Raw genomic sequence first — 27,208 nt, forward strand, 5'->3', positions numbered from 1 at the left:
TTTTCGTCAGGGCAAATAAATTCTGAAATCAATGTCCAAATTACAAACTTTAGAAGCCAAATACACTTCAAGTTTGCATTCCCTGCTGTGCAGGATAATTATCAGCAACAAAAGAGTGATCAAATTAAGATCCTACATCGGTAGGGCACTACGTTATAGTATGAAGTCTAAGTTTCATTTCCTTTGTAAGAGGAAAGGGAGTGCTTTATAGTTTTAAACTTCTTCGGGATCGGTGTCCTGTCCACAGGACGGTTGAGCTAACGTAGGCTAATGCGTTTAGACATAGAGATATCTGATATTGGCAGAAAGCTTAGCTATTACAGTGAAAGAATACCATGCTATTGTTTGATGAGAGTGCACAATTTTGAACATTAAAAATTATGAATAAACAAATTAGGCACATTTGGGCAGTCTTGATACAATATGTTAAACAGAAATGCAATGGTTCATTTGATCAGTCTAAAACGTTGCATATTCACTGCTGCCATCTAGTGGCCAAAATCTAAATTGTACCTGGGTTGGAATAATACATTATGGCCTTTCTATTGCATTTCAAAGATGATGGTACAAAAATAAATACAAAATAAGTTTTTTTTCTTCTTTGTATTATCTTTTACCAGATCTATTGTGTTATTCTCCTACATTCCTTTCACATTTCCACAAACTTCAAAGTGTTTCCTTTCAAATGGTACCAAGAATATGCATATCTTTGCTTCAGGACCTGAGCTACAGGCAGTTAGATTTGGGTATGTCATTTTAGGCGAAAATTGAAAGAAAGGGGCGGATCCTTATTAAGAGTGTCAGTGAGTGTGGTTTCAGCCTTCCCGCCACCAACATATCAATGCCAAAAATCATATAAATTGATCTGGATTAAAGTTTATCCAAAATGGACTCCTAAGCTTGACAGCGCCATGGTAACATGGTGTGTCAATGAAGACTTCCTGTAACTGGTACATTGCCTGTCAAACACACCTCAGCCTTATCACTAAGTTTACCCATATTGAGATAATGGTCAGACCCATACCTAGGATTTGAATGGAGGTTGAACTGTATGTCTGTCTCGGAAAATATCTAGTGCATTTCAATTCATGCTGCAGGGAAATAATGCTTTAATACCCTCACCTCAGATTAAATGGCCAGTTGGCTGTTGCTGTACACATTTCTAGTCCTGTTTGTGGTGACATTAAACTATATATTCAATAAAAACTGAGTGGGAGATGAGGTTATTATGAAACAATGTGATTTGAGAAATCGAGACTGACCATCTTATGATACTGTAAACCGTCTATAAATAGACCATCTTTGACTGTAATCAGTGAACTTTGACCTAAATCACAGCTGGTGTGAGACACACAAAGATACACAGTAGTTCTAAACTACTGCTTGAGAAAAAGGGATTTCAATTGATATGAGAATGAATGTGTGAATCTATTTAAATGAATGTAAACAGGTAATTTTCTATAATATACATTGTAATTTGATGATTTTGAATAAAACACACATTTGGAATAAGAGAAACTTTAATAAATGCATTGGAACAGAAACCAAGTTAAAGAAGCTAATTCTCTCTTTCTCTTCATTAATCCTGTTCTAGGGGTATATATCTGCCAATAGCCTCCCACACCTGGGAACTATAACACAAGCATAATCAATGAACTACAGTATATTCTGATTGGTCAATCTCAGTGCAATCTTAAAGTGAACAGAGAATAAAGAGTGGGAAATAGATGGGTTGATTTAATGTATGCTTTCTTTGATTGCTAATTCACAAATGTTGACTTATTCCCTTTTATCAACAGTTTATGATTTATAACAAATTCACATTCTGAATGAACGCTTCATAATGAGTCTACTTTGACAGTTTATACCAGTTTATACCAGATACCCACTTGTAAAACCACTTTACTCATCTCTTTCTACTTTCACAAACGTTTTAACTATAAGGTGTGGTATCGGTCGTACTTTTTCCGGCTTTTTATCGGAAACAATGTACTGTACTCAGTCTGTGTCGCTGAAACGTTACAGATTGCGAGACAGAAATGTAAAGGTGATTTCCCATTGAGACGACATATGCAGCGTTTACCGTGACTGCGCAGTCGCCACTGAATTTTTTATTAAAAATATATTTTTTTACCCCCTTTTCTCCCCAATTTCGTGGTATCCAATTGTTTAGTAGCTACTATCTTGTCTCATCGCTACAACTCCCGTACGGGCTCGGGAGAGACGAAGGTTGAAAGTCATGCGTCCTCCGATACACAACCCAACCAGGCCGCACTGCTTCTTAAGACAGCGCCATCCAACCCGGAAGCCAGCCGAACCAATGTGTCGGAGGAAACACCGTGCACCTGGCAACCTTGGTTAGCGCGCACTGCACCTGGCCCGCCACAGGAGTCGCTGGTGCGCGATGAGACAAGGATCTCCCTACCGGCCAAACCCTCCCTAACCCGGACGACGCTAGGCCAATTGTGCATCGCCCCACGGACCTCCCGGTCGCGGCCGGTTACGACAGAGCCTGGGCGCGAACCCAGAGTCTCTGGTGGTACAGCAGGCGCTGTCGCCACTGAAATTTGCCTTAATATTTCTATCACGCTGTAATGTTGAACATCCGCACATACGAATTGAATAGAGCCCTTAGTCAGTTGAATCTAAACAAGAAGCTGCTTAACCAATTAGAACAGAGCTGTTACAACACTGTGGGAAATGATTAACTATTGGCCTTGGTTTTACAGAAAATCAATTATGTACAGTTGCATTAGTGAAAGATAATTATGATTATTAAAGGGCAATCTGCAGTTCTGTATTCTGTTCCAAACCTGGACCAGGCTCTGTATTCTGTTCCAAACCTGGAACAGGTTCTGTATTATGTTCCAAACCTGGAACAGGTTCTGTGTTCTGTTCCAAACCAGGTAACTGGGCTGTATTGTAGTTTTCTCTAGAAGTATAGAGGTTGATTATAATCTTTCAGAAATCTACACATATAAAGAAGTGATTGTATGTTGAAATAAATGATTTTTAATTAAAAAAATACTTTATTCTAAATAATTGTTTAAAAAGTGACTTAGGGTTAGGGTCACTGCTGTAGGTACAGTGTAACAATAATGAGTACTTACAATAGTGTTGCACTGTAAACCTACTTATAGGAGCACTGTAATAAATGTTGTCCACAGTTATTTCCCGAGTCGTCCTGTAAAATGAACCCTTTTGACTCTCTTTGGCCCTGTCTACAGGATGACACAACATCGCCTCTCCCGCCGAAGCTTATGGGAGTCTCTGCTCTCGGGGATACTGACAGACACATGATTTATTTTGCTCTCACGAAGCATTAAGTCATGTGGCATGTCAATCACAGACTCCCTTGATGGTGTTGGCCTGGGACTCACAACAGAGGGCCTCTTGTTGTTGACCCAGTCAGGTTGGCTGACAGCTGGTTGACAAATGGTGGTGTGGCTTCGAGCTGGAGTCTCTTGCCGCTTGACTGCTGTGACAAACATAATGGTTCTGGGGTACCCAGCTTGCCTTAGCAGCTCCTCCAGTTCCAGATTACGGATGAGCCTGACCAAACCCTTACTGATCCGATAGGTGTTCTGGCGATCAAAGGTCCTCATATCCTCGTGTTGAGTCACATAGACTTTATCCAACACCAAGCCGGGGTGAAGACTGATGATGATACGGTCCATATTGCTGTCATCATGGTGTCTTTTGTAGTTCTGCCTAACGTATGGTGGCAGGTCACTTGCCCCTGGGGTATTCAGGTTTCCCACCTCATAGTATGGAAAGTTCTGGTTGGGGAGCAGTTGATAACAGTTACACTCGAGTCGGTTATCGAAGTGATGGAAGCCGAACTCCTTCCTTTTGGGATTGTACAGTGCCAGCAGGTCACCATTGTTGTCGAATATGACGTAGTTATGGGAGAACCAGTGGAGCAGGTAAAGCCCATGCCTGGGCCAAGGCCTACCAAAGCCAGACGAGTTGAGGTGTCCAATTTCATTTAATGTTTTAATGTTAGCCATCGTTACACCTGAAGAGATTGGAGGAAAGAGAGAGAGGAAAACAAAATGTTTACCCTACAACTACATGACATGCCTGTCATACACAATATAGCTACACTACATGACAAAAAGTATGTGGACACCTGCTCGTCGAACATCTCATTCCAATTTCATGGGTATTAAACATGGAGTAGGTCCCACCCTTATTGTACTGATGTTATTTCCAGATGCAGTTTGGAACTCGGTAGTGAGTGTTGCAACCGAGGACAGATGATTTTTACGCGCTTCAGCACTCGGCGTTCCCGTTCTGTGAGCTTGTGTGGCCTACCACTTCTCATTTGAGCCGTTTTTGGTCCTAGAAGTTTCCACTTCACAATAACAGCACTTACAGTTGACCGGGGCAGCTCTAGCAGGGCAGAAAGTTGATGAACTGACTTGTTGGAAAGTTGGCATCATATGACGGTGCCACGTTGAACGTCACTGAGCTCTTCAGTAAGGCCATTCTACTGCCAATGTTTGTCTATGGAGAAGGCATGGCGGTGTGCTCGATTTTACACACTTGTCAGCAGCGGGTTTGCAGGCGAAAACCTGAGGAAAATCCAACCAGGAAGTGCTGTTATTCTGGAACCTCTCTTTTCCATTGCAAGCCTATCCTCCATTTAAAGCGATATCAACCAGATTCCTTTCTCTATGACTTCCACATGGTGTGAACAGTATTTAGACATAGTTTCTGGCTTTTATTCTGAAAAATGAGCGAGAATGATCACATCGTGTCTGTGGATAGCTAGGTGTCCCCAGATTTGTGTATGCGCGAGCGCCTGGAGCGCCTTTAGTGCTCCATCTCTCCTATTGAAAAGGCTACCATCCGGTTGAAATATGTTTGATTATTTATTGTAAAAACAACCTGAGGATTGATTATAAAAAACGTTTGACATGTTTCTACGAACTTTATGGATACTATTTGGAATTTTCTTCTGCCCGTCATGAACTGCACAAGCCTGTGGATTACTAAACAAAACGCGCCAACCAAATGGAGATTTTTGGATATAAAAATAATCTTTATCGAACAAAAAAAACATTTGTGTAACTGGGAGTCTCGTGAGTGCAAACATACAAAAATCATCAAAGGTAAGGGATTAATTTGATTGGTCACGAAAGTCAGAAAAGCAATCTACTTTGCTGCTAGCTGTTTAATGTTTTGTCTGCTGAGAGAGCTGTCCTCACATAATCGCATGGTTTGCTTTCACCATAAATCCTTTTTGAAATCTGACACGCCTGGTGGATTAATATTCAAACACTCAAAAATATTTTGTCAATTTTTTACAATTATTATTAGTACTGGCTGATACTGTAATTCACAAACTATACAATAATAGGTGTTTGATGTTACAGTTACGATGCCAAATGGAGAAAACAACCTGTGATACCTGTTACTATGTTGCCATGAACGCACGCACCGTGCGCACGCTCTCACACACTCTCTCTCACACACACACACACACACACATACATACTTGCCCTGTACCTTATTTATGAAGTAGATCTGTTCTTGCTGCTTTCTTGCTGTGCGTATGCTGTGTCCTAGTGAGTGTTTTATGGGTATTATCCTAGTAGGGATTGGGCTGGGAGGCTGAAATTTAGGAAATGAAACCGAAAGTACCACATTTTTTGCATGTCAACATTAAAGACTGATTTTGAAACTGTACAAAAATTAACATACTTTTCATGTTCTACTTAGTTTGTCAAAGGTTTACAAAGGCCATACTATATTTTGAATTTTCATTATATAACACTACATTTTATCACCCTCAAGTAGCTTTCAACGATGATTGGTGTGTGTGTATGGATGGGTTTTCTTGGATATGTAGGCCAATCAGTGATTGATGTGCGTGAGTATGGTGAGAATCACAGCCAATGAGCGGGCATACACAACAGGAGTCACGTGACCAGTGGGGCTACAACATGGCGGATGTTGAAACGTCGAAATCTTTGAACGGTTTGCTGAACGGAATAGCACAAATAGTGTATTATAATAATGCTGAAATAACAGAGGAACTTTTGAAAAATGAACTTTATCCAGACTTAACGCAGGAGGAGTTTCGCGCGATGCATGAAAAGATGAAAGGTCTTTTAAAGGTACTGTCAACTTCTGCATTTTGAGACCATTCTCACCTGATTCCCCTCGTGTTGATTGACAAGCTACATTATTATAGGGATAGGCTATAGGTAGCAAATAGATACATGTTTCAAATGCTCAACCTCGTCCTGCAGCCCATATGCTTGAAACCAGTTTCTCTATTGTCTTTCTTTAGCTGTCTGTACAATCTTACCAAAACAAATCTTTCAGCTCAATCAGTTAATTCAATTTGTACTATACTGTACAAATGGCCTTCTAAATAAATAGCTAGGATAGGGTGTGTGGATTCATTCATGTTGACAACTGTGGTTTTCAATGATAGATCAGTTTGTCTGTCTACAGGCTGAGATTTACCTGTCACTAGATGGCAGCACTAGAACACCTGTGTAAACACATGTCAAGTTTCCCTTCAATGTCCTTGATGTGAAGATGAAGTTGTCTACATTTCTATCTTGTCCAGGCCAAGATAATACAACTAGAAAAACGTCAACCTCTTTGTTAGACTAACAAATATTTGCTTATTTTCTTCTCCCCCTCTCAGTCTATCGCCACTGCTAACATGGATCAGGCCCAGCTGGAAGCCTTCCTGACTGCCCAGACCAGGAAGCAGGGCACGGGGGGTGTGAGCGCCGAGCAGGCGGCTGCCCTCTCCCGGTTCTGGAAGAGCCACCGGGCCCGGGTGAGAGAGAGCCTGCTGGGCCAGAGCCGCTGGGAGCCCGGCCTGAAGGGCCTCACCTGGAGGGTGGACCTCCAGACCTCAGCTAGCAGAGGGGGTGCTGCTAACATTCCTGTGGCCCTGGTGGAGCTGGAACTGGGCAGGACTGGAGAGGTGAGAGGGGAGTGGGAAGAGGGGCACTCTTTAAAATACCAGTCACACTGACTGTACAAGCACTTTACATGGCTGCCTACAATTAGACCAATGTTATGTTTTGATTCCCCAGTTGTGCTTTCAGACATAGTACATTATGGAAATCAACAGGCTTTCTCATCTGGACTTGTTCCATAATGTGCCCCAGGTGGGCGGAGTTTGCACATTTTGATTTTAAACCATAATCTAATTAGTCTTAAAATGAAATTGCCAGTGACTTTGTACTCACCTTCCTCTTTCCTGCTTTAGCAGTATATTTATTACATTGTCATAGTTTCAAATTGTTGTGTCTGATATGCCAGCGCTACATATACAGTACTAGTCTGCCTCTCACCTGTTAGTCCTCAACCTAACATATTAGTGTGTCCCAAATGACACCCTATTCCCAATGTAGCACACTACTTTTGGCCCTATGAGCCCTGGTCAAAAGTAGTGCACTATTTAGGAAATGGAGTGCCATTTGGGACGCACATATAGTTGAGGACTATACTGTAATTTCAATAGTGTCACTGTAACCCAATATCTCACAATACATCTAAGAAAGCTGGTATGACTTTTTAATGGCACGCTATAATTTGTTTTGCAAAGGTGGTGTTCATTTTGGTCATCCCAAAAGCCTGGCCCTGTGTGTGCCTTTTTAAAAAGTTTTTCCCCTGCCTCTATCATGTTATTGGCCAGCATTGTTGTGGAGAGTTGGCATCTCTGTGGCTCTGCTGAGATGGTGACTTGGCTCTAGCTTCAATCCTTTTGGTCTGGAATTAGCTGATGACACTACTATTATCTTCTCTTCTTGGTATTAGTAGCAGGGAGAGTTCCAGGAAACAAAAAGTTTCACAATTGTAGGTGCCAAAAGCATTGTCTTACGCCAGATAGACAATGCAACAATATTGCCTGCTGTTCGGTTGACAGACGAGCGTTGTGTAGGAGTGACGTCACCTGCCAGAAGACAATGGGCAATTCCCTGGTAACAGTGATGCTGAGAATCTGATCTTTCACTTTAAAATGTATGTCAAACAAAAACCAATGATTTCAAAGTTAAACCATAAAGAATGACGGTTTGTGTGTGAAAGATGAGTCTCAGCATCACTCTGTTACTGGGGAATTGCCCCAATGTAAGGTCAACACTGTTAGAATGTGAAAACGAGGTGGCCTAGTTCTATAAGTGAGACTATATTGCAGTGTAGGCACATCAGTCCCAGGGAATATGATTATTGTATCAATTCGTAAAAGAAAAGTACATTCAGTTTAGAGCTTTTTCTGCTCCTACTACAGATTTGTTTTCCAACCGCCACACTAGCTATATTTTGTTGATTATTATTACATCCATGATTGATTACAACACAGTGCATTATAAACACGTATGATAATTTACATCATCCCTACCAATAAACGTCCTTTTTATAGCCAGTAAATGTAACTGGCCAATAGGCTCATACTCCCATATCAAGATCATTCTAAGTGCTTTAGGTTAGGATGCTGTGGGCTTTCATTTAATTTAATCTCTATGACTTGAAGGGTATAAATGACTTAGGTTATAGATGGGATAAAGAAATAGGCTTATGTATCTATAAGCTATATATAGAATCATACCAAATGTTGATTGGCTTTGGTTTGGTCATAGATCAGATAGATCACACATTTTCCCTAGTTTGGTTAGTAAAGTCGCTATGGAAGCCACAGCTCAGATGTCCACGTGGATATTCCGTAGAGTGTCTGAGAGGGGGAAAGTATTTTGAGGCGTGCGGCCCAAATGGCATCCTTTTCCCTATAGGGCATTACTTTTGACCAAAGGGAATAGGGTGCCATTTGGGACGATCAACAAGTCAACTGACAGCCCCCTAGCTAAAGCAACCACCACGGAGGTTACAGGTAGAGGTCGACCGATTATGATTTTTCAACGCCGATACCAATTATTGGAGGACAAAAAAAAGCCGCTACCGATTAATCGGCCGATTTTAAAAATGTATTTGTAATAATGACAATTACAACAATACTGAATGACCACTTATTTTAACTTAATATAATACATCAATAAAATCAATTTAGCCTAAAATAAATAATGAAACATGTTCAATTTGGTTTAAATAATGCAAAAACAAAGTGTTGGAGAAGAAAGTAAAAGTGCAATATGTGCCATGTAAGAGCTAACGTTTAAGTTCCTTGCTCAGAACATATGAAAGCTGGTGGTTCCTTTTTATTAACATGAGTCTTCAATATTCCAAGGTAAGAGGTTTTAGTTAATATAGTATTTATAGGCCTATTTCTCTCTATACCATTTGTATTTCATATACCTTTGACAATTGGATGTTCTTATAGGCACTTTAGTATTGCCAGTGTAACAGTATAGCTTCCGTACCTCTCCTCGCTCCTACCTGGGCTCGAACCAGGAACACAACGACAACAGCCACCCTTGAAGCAGCGTTACCCATGCAGAGCAAGGGGAACAACTACTCCAAGTCTCAGAGTGAGTGATGTTTGAAACCCTATTAGAGCGCACCCCGCTAACTAGCTAGCCATTTCACATCACATCGTTACACCAGCCTAATCTCGGGAGTTGATAGGCTTGAAGTCATAAACAGCAGAGCTGCTGGCAAAACGCACAAATGTGCTGTTTGAATGAATGCTTATGAGCCTGCTGGTGCCTACTGTTGCTCAGTCAGACTGCTCTATCAAATCATAGACTTAATTATAACATAATAACACACAGAAATGCGAGCCTTAGGTGGTCGAATCTGGAAACTATCATCTCGAAAACAAGACGTTTTATTCTTTCAGTGAAATACGGAACCGTTCCGTATTTTATCTAACGGGTGGCATCCATCAGTCTAAATATTGCTGTTACATTGCACAACCTTCAATGTTATGTTATAATTACGTAAAATTCTGGCAAATTATTTCTTATTTTTTATTTATTTTTTACCCCCTTTTTCTCCCCAATTTCGTGGTATCCAATTGTTGTAGTAGCTACTATCTTGTCTCACGCTCGGGAGAGACTAAGGTTGAAAGTCATGTGTCCTCCGATACACAACCCAGCCAGCCGTACTGCTTCTTAACACAGCGCGCCTCCAACCCGGAAGCCAGCCGCACCAAGCCAGCCGCACCGTGCACCTGGCAACCTTGGTTAGCGCGCACTGCGCCCGGCCCGCCACAGGAGTCGCTGGTGCGCGATGAGACAAGGACATCCCTACCGACCAAGCCCTCCCTAACCCGGACGATGCTAGGCCAATTGTGCGTCGCCCCACGGACCTCCCGGTCGCGGCCGGTTACGACAGAGCCTGGGCGCAAACCCAGGGACTCTGATGGCACAGCTGGCGCTGCAGTACAGCGCCCTTAACCACTGCGCCACCTGGGAGGCCTGCAAATGATTTATCAATGAGCCAGGCGGCCCAAACTGTTGCATATACCCTGACTCTGCGTGCAATGAACGCAAGAGAAGTGACACAATTTCACCTGGTTAATATTGCCTGCTAACATGAATTTCTTTTAACTAAATATGCAGGTTTAAAAAAATATACTCCTGTGTATTGATTTTAAGAAAGGCATTGGTGTTTATGGTTAGGTACACGTTGGAGCAAATTCAGTCCTTTTTCGCGAATGCGCACTGCATCGATTATATGCAACGCAGGACACGCTAGATAAACTAGTAATATCATCAACCATGTGTAGTTATAACTAGTGATTATGATTGAGTTTAATGCTAGCTAGCAACTTACCTTGGCTTCTTACTGCATTCGCGTAACCGGCAGCCTCCTCGTGAGGCAGGTGGTTAGAGCGTTGGACTAGTTAACCGTAAGGTTGCAAGATTGAATTCCTGAGCTGACAAGGTAAAAATCGTCGTTCTGCCCCTGAACAAGGCAGTTAACCCACCGTTCCTAGGCCGTCATTAAAAATAAGAATGTGTTCTTAACTGACTTGCCTAGTTAAATAAAGATTAAATAAAGGTGTCCAAAAAATAATAATAATAAAAAATCGGCGTCCAAAATTACCGATTTCCGATTGTTATGAAAACTTGAAATCAGCCATTCCGATTAATCGGTCGACCTCTGGGATCGACAGGTCTGGGATCAGCTTACCCCGCCCCTTTCATCATCTTAATCACCAACGGACAAGCACCAAACAGTCTATTCCAGCTATAGGACATCTTATCTGCATGACTGAGCTACATCCATCCTATGGTTGGTTGGTGGGCTAGTTTGTCACGCTAATGCTTCTATAGCCTTGATTTTCTAGAGCCTGGTGGGCAGCTCCAGTCCTTGAGGGCCTGATTGGTGTCACTTTTTCCCCATCCCTAGCAAACAGCTGATTTAATGAAATTTCATTCTAAACTGAAGATCATTATTAGGTGATTATTGGAGTCAGGTGTGTTAGCTGGGGTAAAACTGTGACACTAATCAGGCCCTCGAGGACTGGAATTGCCCCCCCCCCCTGCTCTAGAGTCAACTGCTTGAAAAGGCTATACAGAACTTTTGCTTCTGAGGGTGCTCTAGAGCCAAAAGGGGTCCCCCAGAAATATTGCACAGAAATGACCTAATTTAACAGGAAAATGTATATGAACCATACAGAATACAATCAAGACAACATTTCAAATGGCTTCCTATTTCTTTTGCATGTCTCATCTTCTAATGGACCGGAGTGGCCCACTTTCATTCAACACACAGGCCTATTTACTCTGAATCGGGAGCTCCCTGTAGACTTGAGATAAAATGGAACATAGCATCCGCTCCCACCTATTTAAATAAACTTGGAATAGCCTAATAATGGGCTGGGTGGAGTCTGCTCCGTTCCCAATGGAGCTTCAGCTTTTATCTGGGATCAAAAACATGTTCTAATCTGACCCAATCACTTCCTTGCTGTAACCACAGGCATTGAGCCTTTTCATGGATACTAAAACAGATTCAAAGCCGATTTATGAAAACATAATTTTTACTAGGGTGAATAGAAGTGGTCTGTTGACATTTTGATTTGGCAGTGGGAGAGACTCTATTTCATTCGTGAGAACTTTAACCAAGAATTCCAGTGCGTGTACTTCTTACAATAATGTGATAAATCAATAACTTCACTTAGTAACCTAGTAGCACAGTTGTAACATTTTCAGCATGAAAACTAGAGGCTGACAGACCATTGGTAGTCTGTGTAGAGTAAGATTAACACGGTCTCATGCAATTTTTCTACAGGTTAGTCACCCCTCATCTATAAAACAAACATTAGCACGAGTCTGAATTATGCAGTATAGATTTTCTGATGAGTAGGCCAATTTGGTTCTGTAACAGTTTGTAATTGGGTCAGTAAGCAAAAGATTGCTGGATCGAATCCCTGAGCTGACATGGTAAAAATCTGTCGTTCTGCCCTTGAGCAAAGCAGTCAACCCACTGTTCCCCGGGCGCCGAAGACATGGATGTCGATAGGCAGCCCTCCGGACATCTCTGATTCAGAGGGGTTGGGTTAAATGCGGAAGACTCATTCAGTTCCCCCTTTCCCTTTATTTATTTGCCTAGTGATTGTGGTTTAAAAAAAGCCTATATCCTACCTACACATACTATTCTCTGCAACTGACAGTTTATCAGGTGCTGTGAAATAGTAAACTAATTCTGTTGGTTTTGGGGGAGATCCCCTAAAGTAGTTGTTCAATGGATCTATTTACTTAGCTGAGGGAAGCTAAGTAAATAGCACCACTGATGGCTGTGCTCTCCCCTTTGAAGATGACCACAGTACATGCTGTACATTCTATTGAGCTCCAGTAGTAAACCGTCTCTTCGTGCTGTATGAGGGTGTAGTTTCCACATCTTTACATTTCATATAGCACGTTCCTGTTCTTTAGGCACGAAACGTTATGAAACATTTCAAAATGGAGGTGCTACAGGATCTTGTCCAATAAGAACACACGTTTGTTTTTCCCATTGTGAAACATTTTGTCCTACTGAACACCATTAACTAAGCCCATCCAGGTGTTGGTCTTGACTTTTCATCCGGATGACAGCCTAAGCCTTAGTTCTCCTACTGTAAGTGCATTACATTTGACAGACAGTGTTTTGCACCAGTGATCCGTGGAATCAAGAGAGGAGTTCCCAGTTGATGTTTGATTTACAAGACAAGCTTTTACCAGCAGCGACCGAACCCAACCTCCATTACCTTGTGAAGTCAAAGACATAATGCACTAACAATATCAGCCGTCAGGCAGAAAGAATGTTGACTGAATCAATATGACCAAATTGTTTTTGTCAAAAGGGAAGGTTTGTTCTGTGTGTGTGCCAATTCAAGAGTTAGGAAAGTGAAGATATATGATAGGTATTCAGACCATTCCAATTCCTGACTATATATGAGAGCTGGCATGTAACATTAGATGTCTTTTAATTGGAGGGTGGAGAGTCAACCATGGAAAGTAGAGGAGGACAATTGCTTATTACACATTGACTCCCTGTCCTATTTTCTCAGGATGCTGGCTTATAACTGTCTTTACATTTCGATGTGTTTACCTACATGTCAATCATTGGCAAACATAGAAGGCATGACCAATTATTTTCTCCACATAGGTGATTTCTCAGAGGACTGCACAGTGAAATCTTAAATAAAAACATATCCGCTTGTTTTCTCTCCCGTCATTCTTCCGTTTTGTTGTAACGGGAGCACACTTGTATTCCCAGGGTATCCAGCCTGGTCTCATAGACTAGACGTAACATAGTAAATGTAAATCCGTCCCACTCAAATTAGTATGGATACATAAGACCGATGGTTCCTGAAGGCAAAAACTAAAGTAGGATGGGCGTAGAACGTGAACGTCTAGCATGTCAAAGGTTATGAGTTCGAATCTCATCATGGACAATTTTAGCTAATTAGCAACTTTTCAACTACTTGCTACTTTGCAACTACTTAGCATATTAGCTAACCCTTCCCCTAAATCTAACATTAACCCTTACCCTACCCTTTAACCCAACTCCTAAACTTAACCCCTAGCCTAGCTAACGTGAGCCGGCAAGCTAATGTTAGCCACCTTTCTGTAATTCGTAACATGTTATATGTTTTGCAAATATGTTACATACTGTACATTTAGCAAATTCGTAACACAATACGAATTGTAATTTGTAACATATCATACGAAATGGTGATGGACACCCACAAATGAATACGTACCATATAAAACGTAACATATCATACCAAATGGAGTGTCTCAGATTTACATAGAGAATAATAAGAAATGCTCTGAGACCAGGTTGGGGTATCATATCTCACGATAGGCCCCAGCTCTGTTTTGGCTAGCACTCTCATTATCTCATATATTATTGTTTTTCCAGTAAACAAATGCATTAGCGTGCCGCACGATCCTGAGCGTGGCCCTTTGAGTGTATTAAATGAGTTCTCTAATATATGATGACAGATCCGATAGACTCGTAGGTGTCTCCAATACTGAAGAGAGGAATGGGTGAGTCAGCATTCTAACTCTGTGTGCATCCCAAATGGCCCTATATTCCCTATATAGTGCACTACTTTTGATCAGAGCCTATGGTCCTTAAGAATAGTGCAACCTATATAGAGAATAGATTGCCATGACCTTGAGACGCAGCCCAACTTGTGAAACTACTGTATTCAGACCTAAGGAGTGGCTGGTGGTTGTTGGTTATGCACACAATGGGGATGGTAGATTGGATAGGACTACAGTTGTCTGTCGGTTGACCTGTAGTGTGTCTAAAATGACAATTTGTATTCAGTGTCTTCTATGAGTCCTTTTGTATTACAAATTTTAGTTGCCTTTAGTTGTCAGTGTTTAGCAAACCATTGTCTCTGTTAATTGTGCCAGGTATGCTGTGTAGGCCTATAAAGTATATCATTCAGTTCATATCACTGTTAACACTGTGCTGTTAACAGTGTGTAGGCAAAACATAAACACATGCATACTGTTAATGTTCCCTCAAAGAGAACTCAAAAACACTGAGTGCATCGATGGTCTGCAACATAGTTCATTCTCAATGCATTTTCCCTCCGCACATGGCTAGCATAACAGCACATACACTATCATTCAAAAGTTTGGGGTTACTTAGAAATGTCCTTATTTTTGCAAGATGAGCACATTTTTGTCCATTGAAATAACATCCAATTGATCAGAAATACAGTGTAGACATTATTCATGTTGTAAATGACTGGCTACTCCAGGCTAACGTCCCTGTCCCGAAGAAAGCACCAGTTAGCCTGGAGCTAGCCTCGAGCTAGGCCCATCTCCCGGCTCTCTTCTACCAGCCAATTCTTGGGCTACAATACCGCTTTTGCCAATTAGGCTTGACCCTTTACTGCCGACACGGAGCCCCGCCGATCCATCACGGCTGGTCTGCCGACGTAACTGTCCGAGGTGGTTTCAACAGGCTCTTCCGTTGCGACTTCGCTGGAAGCCCATCTGCTAGCCCCGTGTCTCCAGCCCGCCTAGGGTAGCAGCGACTACAGAATTGGCTCCCTGACTTATCTAGTGCTACTCATTGGACCCTATGATCACTTGGCTACACATACCACTCCCTAATGTTAATATGCTTTGTCTACTGCTGTTTTGGTTAGTGATTATCTTATTTCACTGAAGAGCCCCTAGCCCTGCCCAATATGCCTTAGATAGCCCTTTTGTTCCACCTCCCACACATGCAGGGATCTCACCTGGCTTAAATGGTGCCTCTAGAGACAAAACCTCTCATCGTCACTCAATGCCTAGGTTTACCTCCACTGTACTCACATCCTACCATACCCTTGTCTGTACATTATCACTTAACTATTCTTCCGCACCCAGAAATCTGCTCCTTTGACTCTGTTCCGAACGCACTACACAATCAGTTCCCTATAGCCGTACCCTTATCCTACTCCTCCTCTGTTCCTCTGGTGATGTAGAGGTTAACCCAAGCCCTGTAGCCCCCAGCACCACTCCCATTCCCCAGGCGCTCTCATTTGTTGACTTCTGTAACCGTAAAAGCCTTTGTTTCATGCATGTTAACATTAGAAGCCTCCTCCCTAAGTTTGTTTTATTCACTGCTTTAGAACACTCTGCCAACTCTGATGTCATAGCTGTGTCTGAATCATGCCTTAGGAAGGCCAACAAAGATCCTGACATTTCCATCCCTAACTATAACAGCTTCCAAAAAAATAGAACAGCCAAAGGAGGTGGAGTTAGCCTGCAGAGTTCTGTGATACTATCCAAGTCTGTGCCCAAACAATTAGAGCTTATACTTTTTTTAAGTCTCTAAACCGTTGCCGCTTGTTATAGACCCCCTTCAGCCACCAGCTGTGCCCTGGAAACCATAGATGGGGGGGATCAATTCACATATATTCACGGTTCGTACTGTTACGTGTCCTAAACTGGGATCTAAACTAGATTCCCTCAATCTCACACAAATTATTAAGGAACCTACCAGGTACAACCCTAAATCTGTAACCATGGGCACCCTCTTAGACATCATCCTGACCAACTTGCCCTCTAAATGCACCTCTGCGGTCTTCAACCAGGATCTCAGCGATCACTGCCTCATTGCCTGCGTGTGTAATGGGTCCGCGGTCAAACGACCACCCCTCATCATTGTCACACGCTCCCTAAAACACTTCAGCGAGCAGGCCTTTCTTATCGACCTGGCCCGGGTATCCTGGAAGGATATTGACCTCATCCCGTCAGTAGAGGATGCATGGTTTCTCTAAGTGCTTTCCACGCCATCTTAAATAAGCATGCCCCGTTCAAAAAATGTAGAACTAAGAACAGATACAGCCCTTGGTTCACCCCAGACTTGACTGCCCTTGACCAGCACAAAAACATCCTGTGGCGTTCTTCATTAGCATCGAATAGCCCCTGCAATATGCAACTTTTCAGGGAAGTCTGGAACCAATATACCCAGTTAGTTAGGAAAGCTAAGGCTAGCTTTTTCAAACAGAAATTTGCATCCTTTAGCACTAATTCAAAAAAATTCAAATAATTTTCCATTCAATAATCTTACCATTAAAATTACATTTAGACTGTAAAAGATGGCCTTGAGCACATTTCTTATAGAGGGTATCAGTCTTGCATCAAATAGTGAATTCCACTGTATGCAGAATGTTGCATGCATGTCTGCACAGTGTTATATTTTCATAGCTCACTGTCAGTAAATATTGGACTACAAGAGTTGCAAGGCTGCAAAGGTAGAATTATTTAAATCTTTGAGTGGGTTGATTAGGTTCTGGAGGTGTGTGGTTACAGCAATTGCGCAGGGTTGGTTGGTGTGGCCTGTGGTGGTGGGGCCCAAAGTGATATCTTTTCATGGGACCCAAAATCCCTGCCCAGCAGTGCCATTGGCAATGAAGCAGGCCAGCCCCAACTGCCTCAGACACCGGAGCGACTGCTGACACCAGTTGCTCCGGCAATCAATCACCTGTACATGTTCTCAATGGGCTTGACCCCACAGTGACCCACATCCACACAGTGCCACATGCCCGTTCGGGCTGGACATGACAAAAAACACAGGTAACCAGGGCTGTATATTCATTAGTGCACAACGTAGCAAAAGTTTTGCAACAAAAACAAGCATTACTTTTTGGAAAAATTCAGGTAGGTCCTGTTTGGTTACTAGTGAAGATATTACTGATACTGTATGTTGAATGATAAGTGTTTATCCTGGTTGGTTAAGTAAACTACCGTTCAAAAGTTTGGGGTCACTTAGAAATTTCCTTGTTTTTGAAAGAAAAGCTAAATAAATTGTCCATTAAAATAACATCAAATTGATCAGAAATGCAGTGTAGATGTTTGTTGTAAATGACTATTGTAGCTGGAAATGGCAGAATTTTTTTATGGAATATCCATAGGCTTACAGAGGACTGTAATAGCATCGAATAGTCCCCGAGATATGCAACTGTTCGGGAAGTCAGGAACCAATACACACAGTCAGTCAGGAAAGCCAAGGCCAGCTTTTTCAAGTAGAAATTTGCATCCTGTAGCTCAAACTCCAAAAAGTTCTGGAACACTGTAAAGTCCATGGAGAACAAGAGCACCTCCTCCCAGCTGCCCACTGCACTGAGGCCAGGTAACACGGTCACCACCGATAAATCCGTGATAATCGAAAACTTCAACAAGCATTTCTCAACGGCTGGCCATGCCTTCCTCCTGGCTACTCCAACCTCGGCCAACAGCCCCCCCCCACAGCTACTCCTTTACCCAAATCCAGATAGCAGATGTTCTGAAAGAGCTGCAAAACCTTAACAATCTGGACCCTCTATTTCTGAAACTGTCCGCCGCCATTGTCGCGAGCCCTATTACCAGCCTGTTCAACCTCTCCTTTGTATCATCCGAGATCCCCAAGGATTGGAAAGCTGCCGCGGTCATCCCCCTCTTCAAAGGGGGAGACACCCTGGACCCAAACTGTTACAGACCTATATCCATCCTGCCCTGCCTATCTAAGGTCTTCGAAAGCCAAGTCAACAAACAGATCACTGACCATCTCGAATCCCACCGTACCTTCTCCGCTGTGCAATCCGGTTTCCGAGCCGGTCACGGGTGCACCTCAGCCACGCTCAAGGTACTAAACGTTCCAGTCATTGGCAGCAGAGAACTGGAAGGAAAGGCGGTCAAAGTAAGTGTTGGCTTTGGGGATGACCAGTGAAATATACCTGCTGGAGCGCATGCTACGGGTGGGTGTTGCTATGGTGACCAGTGAGCTGAGATAAGGCGGGGCTTTACATATCAAAGACTTATAGATGACCTGGAGCCAGTGGGTTTGGCGACGAATATGTAGTGAAGGCCAGCCAACGAGAGCATACAGATCGCAGTGGTGGGTAGTATATGGCGCTTTGGTGACAAAACGGATGGCACTGTGAGACTACATCCAGCTTGCTGAGTAGTGTTGGGGCTATTTTGTAAATGACATTGCCGAAGTCAAGGATCGGTAGGATAGTCAGTTTTACGAGGGTATGTTTGGCAGCATGAGTGAAGGAGGCTTTGTTGCGAAATAGGAAGCCGATTCTAGATCTGATTTTGGAGATGCTTAATGTGAGTCTGGAAGGAGAGTTTACAGTCTAACCAGACACCTAGGTATTTGTCCACATATTCTAAGTCAGAACTGTCCAGAGTAGTGATGCTAGTCGGGCGGGTGCGGGAAACAAATCGGTTGAAGAGCATGCATTAAGTTTTACTAGCATTTAAAAGCAGTTGGAGGCCACAGAAGGAGTGTTGTAAGGCATTGTGTTGTAAGCGCGTTTGGAGGTTTGTTAACAGTGTCCAAAGAAGGGCCAGATCTATACAGAATGGTGTCATCTGCGTAGAGGTGGATCAGAGAATCACCAGCAGCAAGAGCGACATCATTGATATATACAGAGAAAAGAGTCGGCCCAAGAATTGAACCCTGTGGTACCCCCATAGAGACTGCCAGAGGTCCGGACAACATGCCCTCCAATTTGACACATTGAACTCTATCTGAGAAGTAGTTGGTGAACCAGGCGAGGCAGTCATTTGAGAAACCAAGGCTATTGAGTCTGCCGATAAGAATGCAGTGAATGACAAAGTCGAAAGCCTTGGCCAGGTTGATGAAGACAGCTGCACAGTACTGTCTTTTATCGTTCGCGGTTATGATATCGTTGATCGTGGCTGAGGTGTGCCCATGACCAGCTCGGAAACCAGATTGCATAGTGGAGAAGGTACGGTGGGATTCGAAATGGTCGGTGATCTGTTTGTTAACTTGGATTTTGAAGATTTTAGAAAGGCAGGGCAGGATAGATAAAGGTCTATAACAGATAGGGTCTAGAGTGTCTCCCCCTTTGAAGAGGGGGATGACCATGACAGCTTTCCAATCTTTGGGGATTTCAGACTATACGAAAGAGAGGTTGAACAAGCTAGTAATAGGGGTTGCAACAATTTCGGTGGATAATTTTAGAAAGAGAGGGTCCAGATTGTCTAGCCCAGCTGATTTGTAGGGATCAAGATTTTGCGGCTCTTTCAGAACATCAGCTGTCTGGATTTGGGTGAAGGAGAAGTAGGGGGGCTTGGGCAAGTTGCTGCCGGGGTAGGTTCTTATTGAAATGATTGATTATCATAGATTATCGGTGGTGACAGTGTTTCCTAGCCTCAGTGCAGTAGGCAGCTGGGAGGAGGTGCTCTTATTGCTCTTATTGCTCTTGCTCTTGTCCATGGACAATAAGAACCTACTAATAAGAACCTACTATAATGATATATATATATATGAATGAGCCTGGATCTCTTCCTTTAAAGGCTCTGATTTTGGCTGCCTCTGTGTCAAGTGAGATTTTTCCTGACTGGACAATCACATTCCTGTCCTCAATGCCTAGCAGTACCTGCAATTATGCCAACTGACATTGTCATTCAACACAATGCTGCTCACGTCCTTCTTCATTTGGGAGTAGGGCTGGTTCAGGGGGATGGGTTTAACAGGCCTGCTGAGTCTGATGCTGCATCTGAGCCTGGCACCAGGCAGGGGCTGGGACAACTGATTTGGTATTGCATTGATTTAAATTTCGGCTGAAAGAGGAACGAAATGTAAACACTCGGAAATGTTCTGTTTAGATATTAAGTAACTAATGTTAGGGGAGCAAAAAGTAGGCTACGGACTAAGCTAACAGGTTAATTCCCACCACTCACAGACTACACCCACCTTCCTTTGTGAAAAATTGGGTGACATACTGTCGTCCTTTATTTTCTCTCTCCTGTCTTTCTTTCCTTTCGTTTTTGGAAGCCTGATTTGTAGGAAGCTGAGACCTGATGCTACACCGGTACTCCTCACTCGCAATTCACTGCTAGCAAGTACTGTTCGCGCCTGGTTTGGGGGCAGGACCGAACCATTAGATGTAAATATATGGGGGGGGGGGGGGGGTGCAATACGGAGGCTCTCCGGATGTTTACTTTTTTGCCAAAAACAAGAAAAGAAAAATAAATTGTTTTATTAGTACATTGTAAAATAAATATTATATTAATGATATGTACAAAAAAAAGATTAACCTAAAGTTCTAATTTTCAGTCACAGGCGCCACTATTCCCCCCCATACGGCGCCCCTGCTGCTGGGGCTCCCATTTCCCTCAGATCTCTTGTCTGCCACTCCCCTGGTACTGAGAATGAGGCCAGCAGAGCAGCACGCCCTTGAAGACAAGACACCACTTAGTTGAAGTCTTTACAGTGCTGTTGTATGAGAGGAGTTATTCATAAATTAAGTTGCTGTCACTATGGTGAATTTACAACTTTTTTTCACCTCAGAGGAGAGGACTTTTTTTTTTTTTTTTGACTGAATATCCAAAACATACGATATACTTGCAGTGAAGCCGCTCAACAACTACACCACACCAGTCATCCACCTGACTCCCATTCAGAGTGACACACATATCCAGGGTCAATGCCCTGCTCAAGGGCACGTTGACAGATCTCCCACCAGGCCAAAAAAACAGCTGTCTCTGAACCATTCGAGACCCCCCCCCCCCCCCCCCCCAGCAAACAACAATGAAAAAAAATGAAAAAAACAAAGGACATCAAGGACAACTAAAATCATAACAGCAATGCCAACTGTATATGTTTATGTCTGGCACTATTGCATGAATGTGTGTGTGTTCTTGTATGCATTTATTTGACTGAGTGTGTGTATATGCATGTGTACAAACACCTGCACGGCATCAGCCTCGGGCAAACCGGCATTAGCTGTAAAAACACTGCCCCTCAGTGTCAGTAGAGGAAGATTAGGATTGAGGTGTGCCTCATATGGTACTTAGTTGACCATTTAGTAGGCTAAACAGTAAATGAATGGTCTTTTTTTTTTCAACTTTTTAATTAACTAGGCAAGTCAGTTAAGAACAAATTCTTATTTACATTGACGGCCTACCCTAGCCGAACCTGGACAACGCTGGGCTAATTATGTGCCACCCCATGGGACTCCCAATCATGGCCGGATGTGATTCAGTCTGGATTCAAAACAGGGACTGTAGTGATACCTCTTGCACTGAGATGCAGTGCCTTAGACCGCTGCAACACTCGGGAGTCTGTATTAAGGCTAATGATGAGCACTTGTACAGTAATTGTTTTGCAGTATAATAAAAGTAAATGATTATAGGTGTTCAGGGCTTTGTCCTTTCAGTCTATGCAAGGAGATTTCACAGAGTAACTGCATCTTAACTTGACTTATCAAGTCCTACTCACTAAGCCACAATGTTTGTGTTTTATAGAGTTGAGTGACAGTTGAACCATGCGAGTAGCATTCCATTAAGCTGAGTTATACGAGGTGGACGGATAGCTTCAAGAGCATCCTCTCTCTCGCCAACCGAAATTAACACTGAATCGTCCCAGGCGACAGACACGCTTCAAACCCTGTGCTTCAAACAAACAAATGACTGAGGAAAGAAATAAGGCAGCGGTAGCCAGTAACCAGGCAACCGTTCTTTTAAGAGAGGTGATAGGGCCCTTGTGTAGTGATGTGCACTCTCGGGAACAAACAGACTAACAAAGACATGGACAGATGGAAGGTCGTGTGTCCTATTGTGGCCACCCAGGGACGTTCATTCATTTTTCAGTAGCATGTAATGAAGACGCTACATATCATAGAAATTGATGAGTAGATCGGCCAATCACACGATCTGCACATGGTCTGTGTACGCTGTGACTCATTTGAAAATATACTCTGACTCAAGTATCCCAAAATGTTTTTTTGCGTGCCAGCAATCAACTTTTCAAGATGTTTAACTTTCAAAATACTGAAATACAGCCGTTATGATGCAAGTTATAATTTTGAAAACTTGATTGATGACATACAACCCATTTTGGGACTATATCAACCATGAGCTAGTGAAACATACCAAAATGTAGTTTTTGGGATGGATTTTTTCTTTTAAAGGCAGGTGCTATAGTTGCTCTCCTGACTTTACTTCACTGTTCTGGGATCAGCTTCCATATTCTAGTCATATCTGTGACCCTTATGAGTTAAACATGATGCCACAAAACAACATGTTAAGACTCAAAAGTAGCTCTTCAAGGGGTATGGATGTCCTTGGACAGTCAGCTGTTGTTTTTTTTAGGTCTTCTCCTCCTTTTCCCTCATTTGTCCTTCATCCCCTGTTCCTGTCGTCATCTCTCTTTTGATGGCACGCTGGTTAAAGGTCACATTCTCACTAGTGATATTGGAGGCTATTTTTGAAATGCCTCAGAGACATGAGAGAATGAAAGTGAGTTTCTAGGGACCCTGCTATAAATGGGGAAAACTCAAATGACTGTGCTACAGGCAAAGTGTCGCTATATTTAGGCCAACTGTTGCCTTTTATTTGTGTCAGTAATTAACACTAGCTGTACCTCCTAGGTCATCTACCGCACGCACCACTTACAACAGTCTTTTGAAATCGTTGTCCACTGTATTAGTTTCTTGGTAACACATTAAAAATAACTTTCTTGAATAAGCATCCTTTATAAACCGTCATAAAAATAAATGTGTTTTTATTTCCATTAGTCCTTTTCAGTTTGTTGTCCGTTGGAAAGAGAAAGAACAAGTGTTTGGTCCTAACTGAATGTGTCTGGACCACATCCTGGTTCTAGGCTTCTCTTTTCTGTTAACTTTCCAACCCCATTTTCAAACACACCTCTTCCTGTAGCACAGTGTTGAAATATGCTTTTAAAAGGCTCAACGGATGTCAAACTGGCTTAGATCTCAGGTTCCATCTATAGCACCACTTCATAACAAAGTCTAGTTCTTTCAGCTCTATGATGTGGACATACAGTGGATGTTTATAGGAGTTTCCTAATCTGACCTTTGCTCCTGCTTTATGTGGCTGAGAGCTTGGGCCTTAAAATAGGACTTGATGTGAGTAAAGGTTCCTGTTATCACAATGTTTCTGATGTCACGTCAGTTGAGCTACATCCCTCAACCCATCCATGAAGTAGGCTCTACTGCCTGCTGTCTTGTTCTTAATATACTGTCCCTATTTTCCCTTTGCCTTCTTTCCTTCCTTCCTTTCCCTCTTCTCCGTTCTCGTTTTCCTTCCAGGATTCAGACTTTGTGTGTCTGGAGTTTGACGAGGCGAAGGTGAACCAGGTGTTGAAGAAGATGGCAGAGATCCAGGAGAGCATCGACGCCATCGTACACCGCAGCTAGGGTCTACATTTCTGTGTGAAATAGGAGAGAAACGTCCCCGTTCTATAAAAACAATAAGTGGTTTCCAGTCTTTTCCTGTCATTTCTTTTCATTCTATGACTTGGACAGAAAACATTAGCCTGCCATGTAGCAGACAGGAAAACTATGCATTATATATGTATCTTTATACCTTATTTACTGTACACACTGGCTAGCTCATTTCTTACAGTAAGTCCTATCTGTTGAGTCTAACAAATGGGATATTGTTCTATCAATGCTAGAGAGAACCTGCTGTTTTGTTTTGTGGCCGGGATGGAATACTTCTTTTCACGTACAGAACATACAGTACTGTTATGCTTGATTTACAATTAGTGCAATGTCCATTTTGTACATACCCGTTGCCATTCCAGAGAGTGATACATTGATATTTTCAGTTTAAGCCTAGTAAACCTAACATCCCCTTGCTTAATGTTGGCCAGACAACTTGTACGATATCGTTGTTCCCAAAGGAGCTGCTTCTTCCCACACTATTTCTAGCCCCTCAACATTCCGGCTGCCTGACCTGGTCTGAACTTTCCGTACTGGGCACAGGCCAGGGGTGTAGGCTGTTCAGTGAGGTGAGACATTCACAACATTGCAAGTAGAAATAGAACTGACAAAGATTTGCTATTCTACATGACAGACAAGCCTATCTGTTGTACATGCAAAATAATGATCTGAATATGTTGTATGGTTGCACCCTCCTGGACAGACCCACATGCTGTCCCAATTGGCCCAATGTCTTAAATATGTTCTTGTCTCACTTTCCATCATTTTGCTTTTCAACAATCAAAAGTCTTTCCAATCAATACAAAATAAGTATCTGGTCCTTTGAACTGTCAGTGATCATAGAAGAGAAAAAATGAACATTTATTCATCCATAGTGATGTCATAAAGATGAATTTGTACAATGAAGGTTAGAGCTGGGACGATAAACCAAAAATGATTGTTTCTGACCGAACCGACATTAATCTCGAACATTTTACTGATATTGATATTAACGATAAGTAGCCTTTACTAGTGGAATGCATAGTTTTTAAAAAATCAGTAAGTCTGCTAATATACGCTATTTCTAACTAGATAATCGATAGCTACAACATTCAAAGTAGTAGTTTTAAGGGTAATACAAAAGAAGTAACTGGTGCACATTCATGTTATCAATGTATTCAGTTTGTCGTTATCGTGATAATTCAGTCAATTTATCGTGATTTGTCAGCTCTAATGAAAGGTTCATGTCATCTTGTTACCCCCATTTGCAGAATGGGATATCAACCCACACTTTGGATCAGGTGTTAAAAAATGTTATTAAACCGTAACAAAATGTATCAACGCCACACTTCTTTCTGTGTCGTCCGCATTCCAAGAACCATAGGTCTCCTCAGTATCTTTTCCTCTACGATTCTTCCTGTTCGAAGTCTGGACGGTAGCTATAGCATTACTGTTTGACAACCAAGCCGACTTGCACGGACTGGCACTGTTGCCTCTGAAGTGAGGAGGGGTGGCTGGCTTCCTGACAGGGGAGAGAATGACACTCAAGGCTTTGATGAAGTGGGGGAAGTTGATTCATACACACCCTTTGCGTGACACCACCATTTTGACAGGGAGCTGACTGGGTCTGAGAGGACAGATACACCCATGTACATAAGGACACACCCTCCTTGTAAAGTGATAGGAGGATGATTTCAGACCTTATCTTGGGGCAACTTTAATGCGGTTGTGTTGGCATGATGATTGTGGTGACGAGACCAACAGGTTGGGAAGATTTTGTGGTTGACTCATCTGCTGTGAGCTGAGCTGACCTGTAGTCCCTATAACCTACTAGTCTTCTGGTGTACATTCACACCTTCTCGCCGTCAACTAAGTAACCAAAGTCGGATTTGAAATCCAGTCTTCGTCAACTCCGTAACCCGAAGAGAAACCCAGCACCCTAGCCAAACGCCTCAGTCTGGAGGTGGCAGCCTTACATGTGACCTGGAGGTCCCATTTGACAATTGCATTAAACTGGATGTGGATTAGACAACAGACAGCTACAGGTCACACTGTAACATCTAGAACTCAACGTTGGTTTTATTTGGAAGTTCACCAGAGTTCAAGATGGATTTGTTTTGTAACACTTTAATAAGGAGTGGGCTTTGATTAAGGACTGGGGCAGGGGTGTGTGATGGTTTAGGCTTGAAAGTGCTCGCTGATGAAAGCATGACTGCAGACTCCCCGCTTAAATCCCTGGTTGCCTCCCAAATGACATCCTATTTCCTATATAGTGCACTACATTTGACTAGGCCCATAGGGCTCTGGTCGAAAGTAGTGCACTGTGTAGGGAATAGGGTGCCATTTGGGACTTACACATTCAATTAGCAGTTATAAATAAGTCAGACTGAGTTCTAGTAATTATGGCATCGGTCCATGTTTACGACAGGCAATAAAGAAATGGACTTTCCAGCTAACCCAATTATACCAGCCTGTAGTCATTATTTTGTGTTTTGAGTCTGCCTTATATTTAGAGGCAAGCAGCAAGGGTTATGTCTCCCATGCACGTTCCTCATCTTTCACTGTGTTAGTGTATGTTAGATGGGGTCCACTGCATTACCATGGTGTCCTCCACTTTATCTGCTAACGGTGGTTGTTGTGGTTACTCAGAGCTCACCAATCTCATATGGCTTTCAATCTGTCCAACTCCGATTAGTATGCAAAATGTGACAGCGTTAAAATCTTATGCATCTTTTTGGCACCTGAACAACATGGATAACGCAAACATCTCGATGCAGCAGTCCCAGGTTCATTGGAGAATACAGTGCTTTTGTCATTCTCAAGTAAAGAAAAAGCTCACACCACCTCAACTTCCCTCTTCCCTGAAGGATGAAACTGCCAGAGGTACACTGCTGAAAAAGTTAAGAGGACTTACTATAAGATTACTGTAAAGACAAAGTTCAGGTGTGTGTGTGAGGCAGAGTGTACCGGAAACACCTGTAGTCCTGAATCACCGGCCAAAACCTATACATAAGAGGATTTACTTTCTAAAACATTTCATCCAACATTACATCCTACTATACTTTATTGACGTCTGCAGCCAGTTTTGTTTAGTCATTAATTTGAAAACTGTCTTTCTGTATAGAGCATTGAATTGTGTATATGAAAGCCTAT

The 27,208-nt window shown here is 42.5% G+C and overlaps 2 protein-coding genes across 2 annotated transcripts; one reads left to right on the forward strand and one right to left on the reverse strand.

The window, feature by feature from the left end:
* Positions 1-1,502: 1,502 nt before the first annotated feature.
* LOC149975735 (uncharacterized) lies at positions 1,503-5,831 on the reverse strand. The gene is made up of 2 exons (XM_090204843.1): positions 5,515-5,831; positions 1,503-4,018 (listed from the first exon to the last, which is right to left on the reverse strand). Exon 2 carries the CDS (start codon positions 4,008-4,010, stop codon positions 3,222-3,224), a length of 789 nt encoding a protein of 262 aa, XP_090060969.1. The 5' UTR covers positions 4,011-4,018; positions 5,515-5,831; the 3' UTR covers positions 1,503-3,221.
* A 49-nt stretch (positions 5,832-5,880) lies between these two features.
* On the forward strand, positions 5,881-25,392 carry LOC110493722 (COMM domain-containing protein 1). Its single transcript, XM_021568141.3, has 3 exons — positions 5,881-6,125; positions 6,668-6,955; positions 23,942-25,392. Exons 1-3 carry the CDS (start codon positions 5,904-5,906, stop codon positions 24,047-24,049), a joined length of 618 nt encoding a protein of 205 aa, XP_021423816.1. The 5' UTR covers positions 5,881-5,903; the 3' UTR covers positions 24,050-25,392.
* The last annotated feature ends 1,816 nt before the right edge of the window (positions 25,393-27,208 follow it).

The sequence above is a fragment of the Oncorhynchus mykiss genome, chromosome 17, assembly GCF_057628025.1.
Source record: "Oncorhynchus mykiss isolate SJ-2025 chromosome 17, ASM5762802v1, whole genome shotgun sequence".
NCBI classification, from domain to species: Eukaryota; Metazoa; Chordata; class Actinopteri; order Salmoniformes; family Salmonidae; genus Oncorhynchus; species Oncorhynchus mykiss.

Excerpts from the sequence above, each read along its gene's own strand:
- LOC149975735 (XM_090204843.1), bottom strand. The coding sequence starts at position 4,010 with ATGGCTAACATTAAAACATTAAATGAAATTGGACACCTCAACTCGTCT.
- LOC110493722 (XM_021568141.3), top strand. The coding sequence starts at position 5,904 with ATGAGCGGGCATACACAACAGGAGTCACGTGACCAGTGGGGCTACAAC. Across the intron at positions 6,126-6,667 it reads AGATGAAAGGTCTTTTAAAG|TCTATCGCCACTGCTAACAT; the intron begins GTACTGTCAACT and ends TCCCCCTCTCAG. Across the intron at positions 6,956-23,941 it reads AACTGGGCAGGACTGGAGAG|GATTCAGACTTTGTGTGTCT; the intron begins GTGAGAGGGGAG and ends TTTTCCTTCCAG.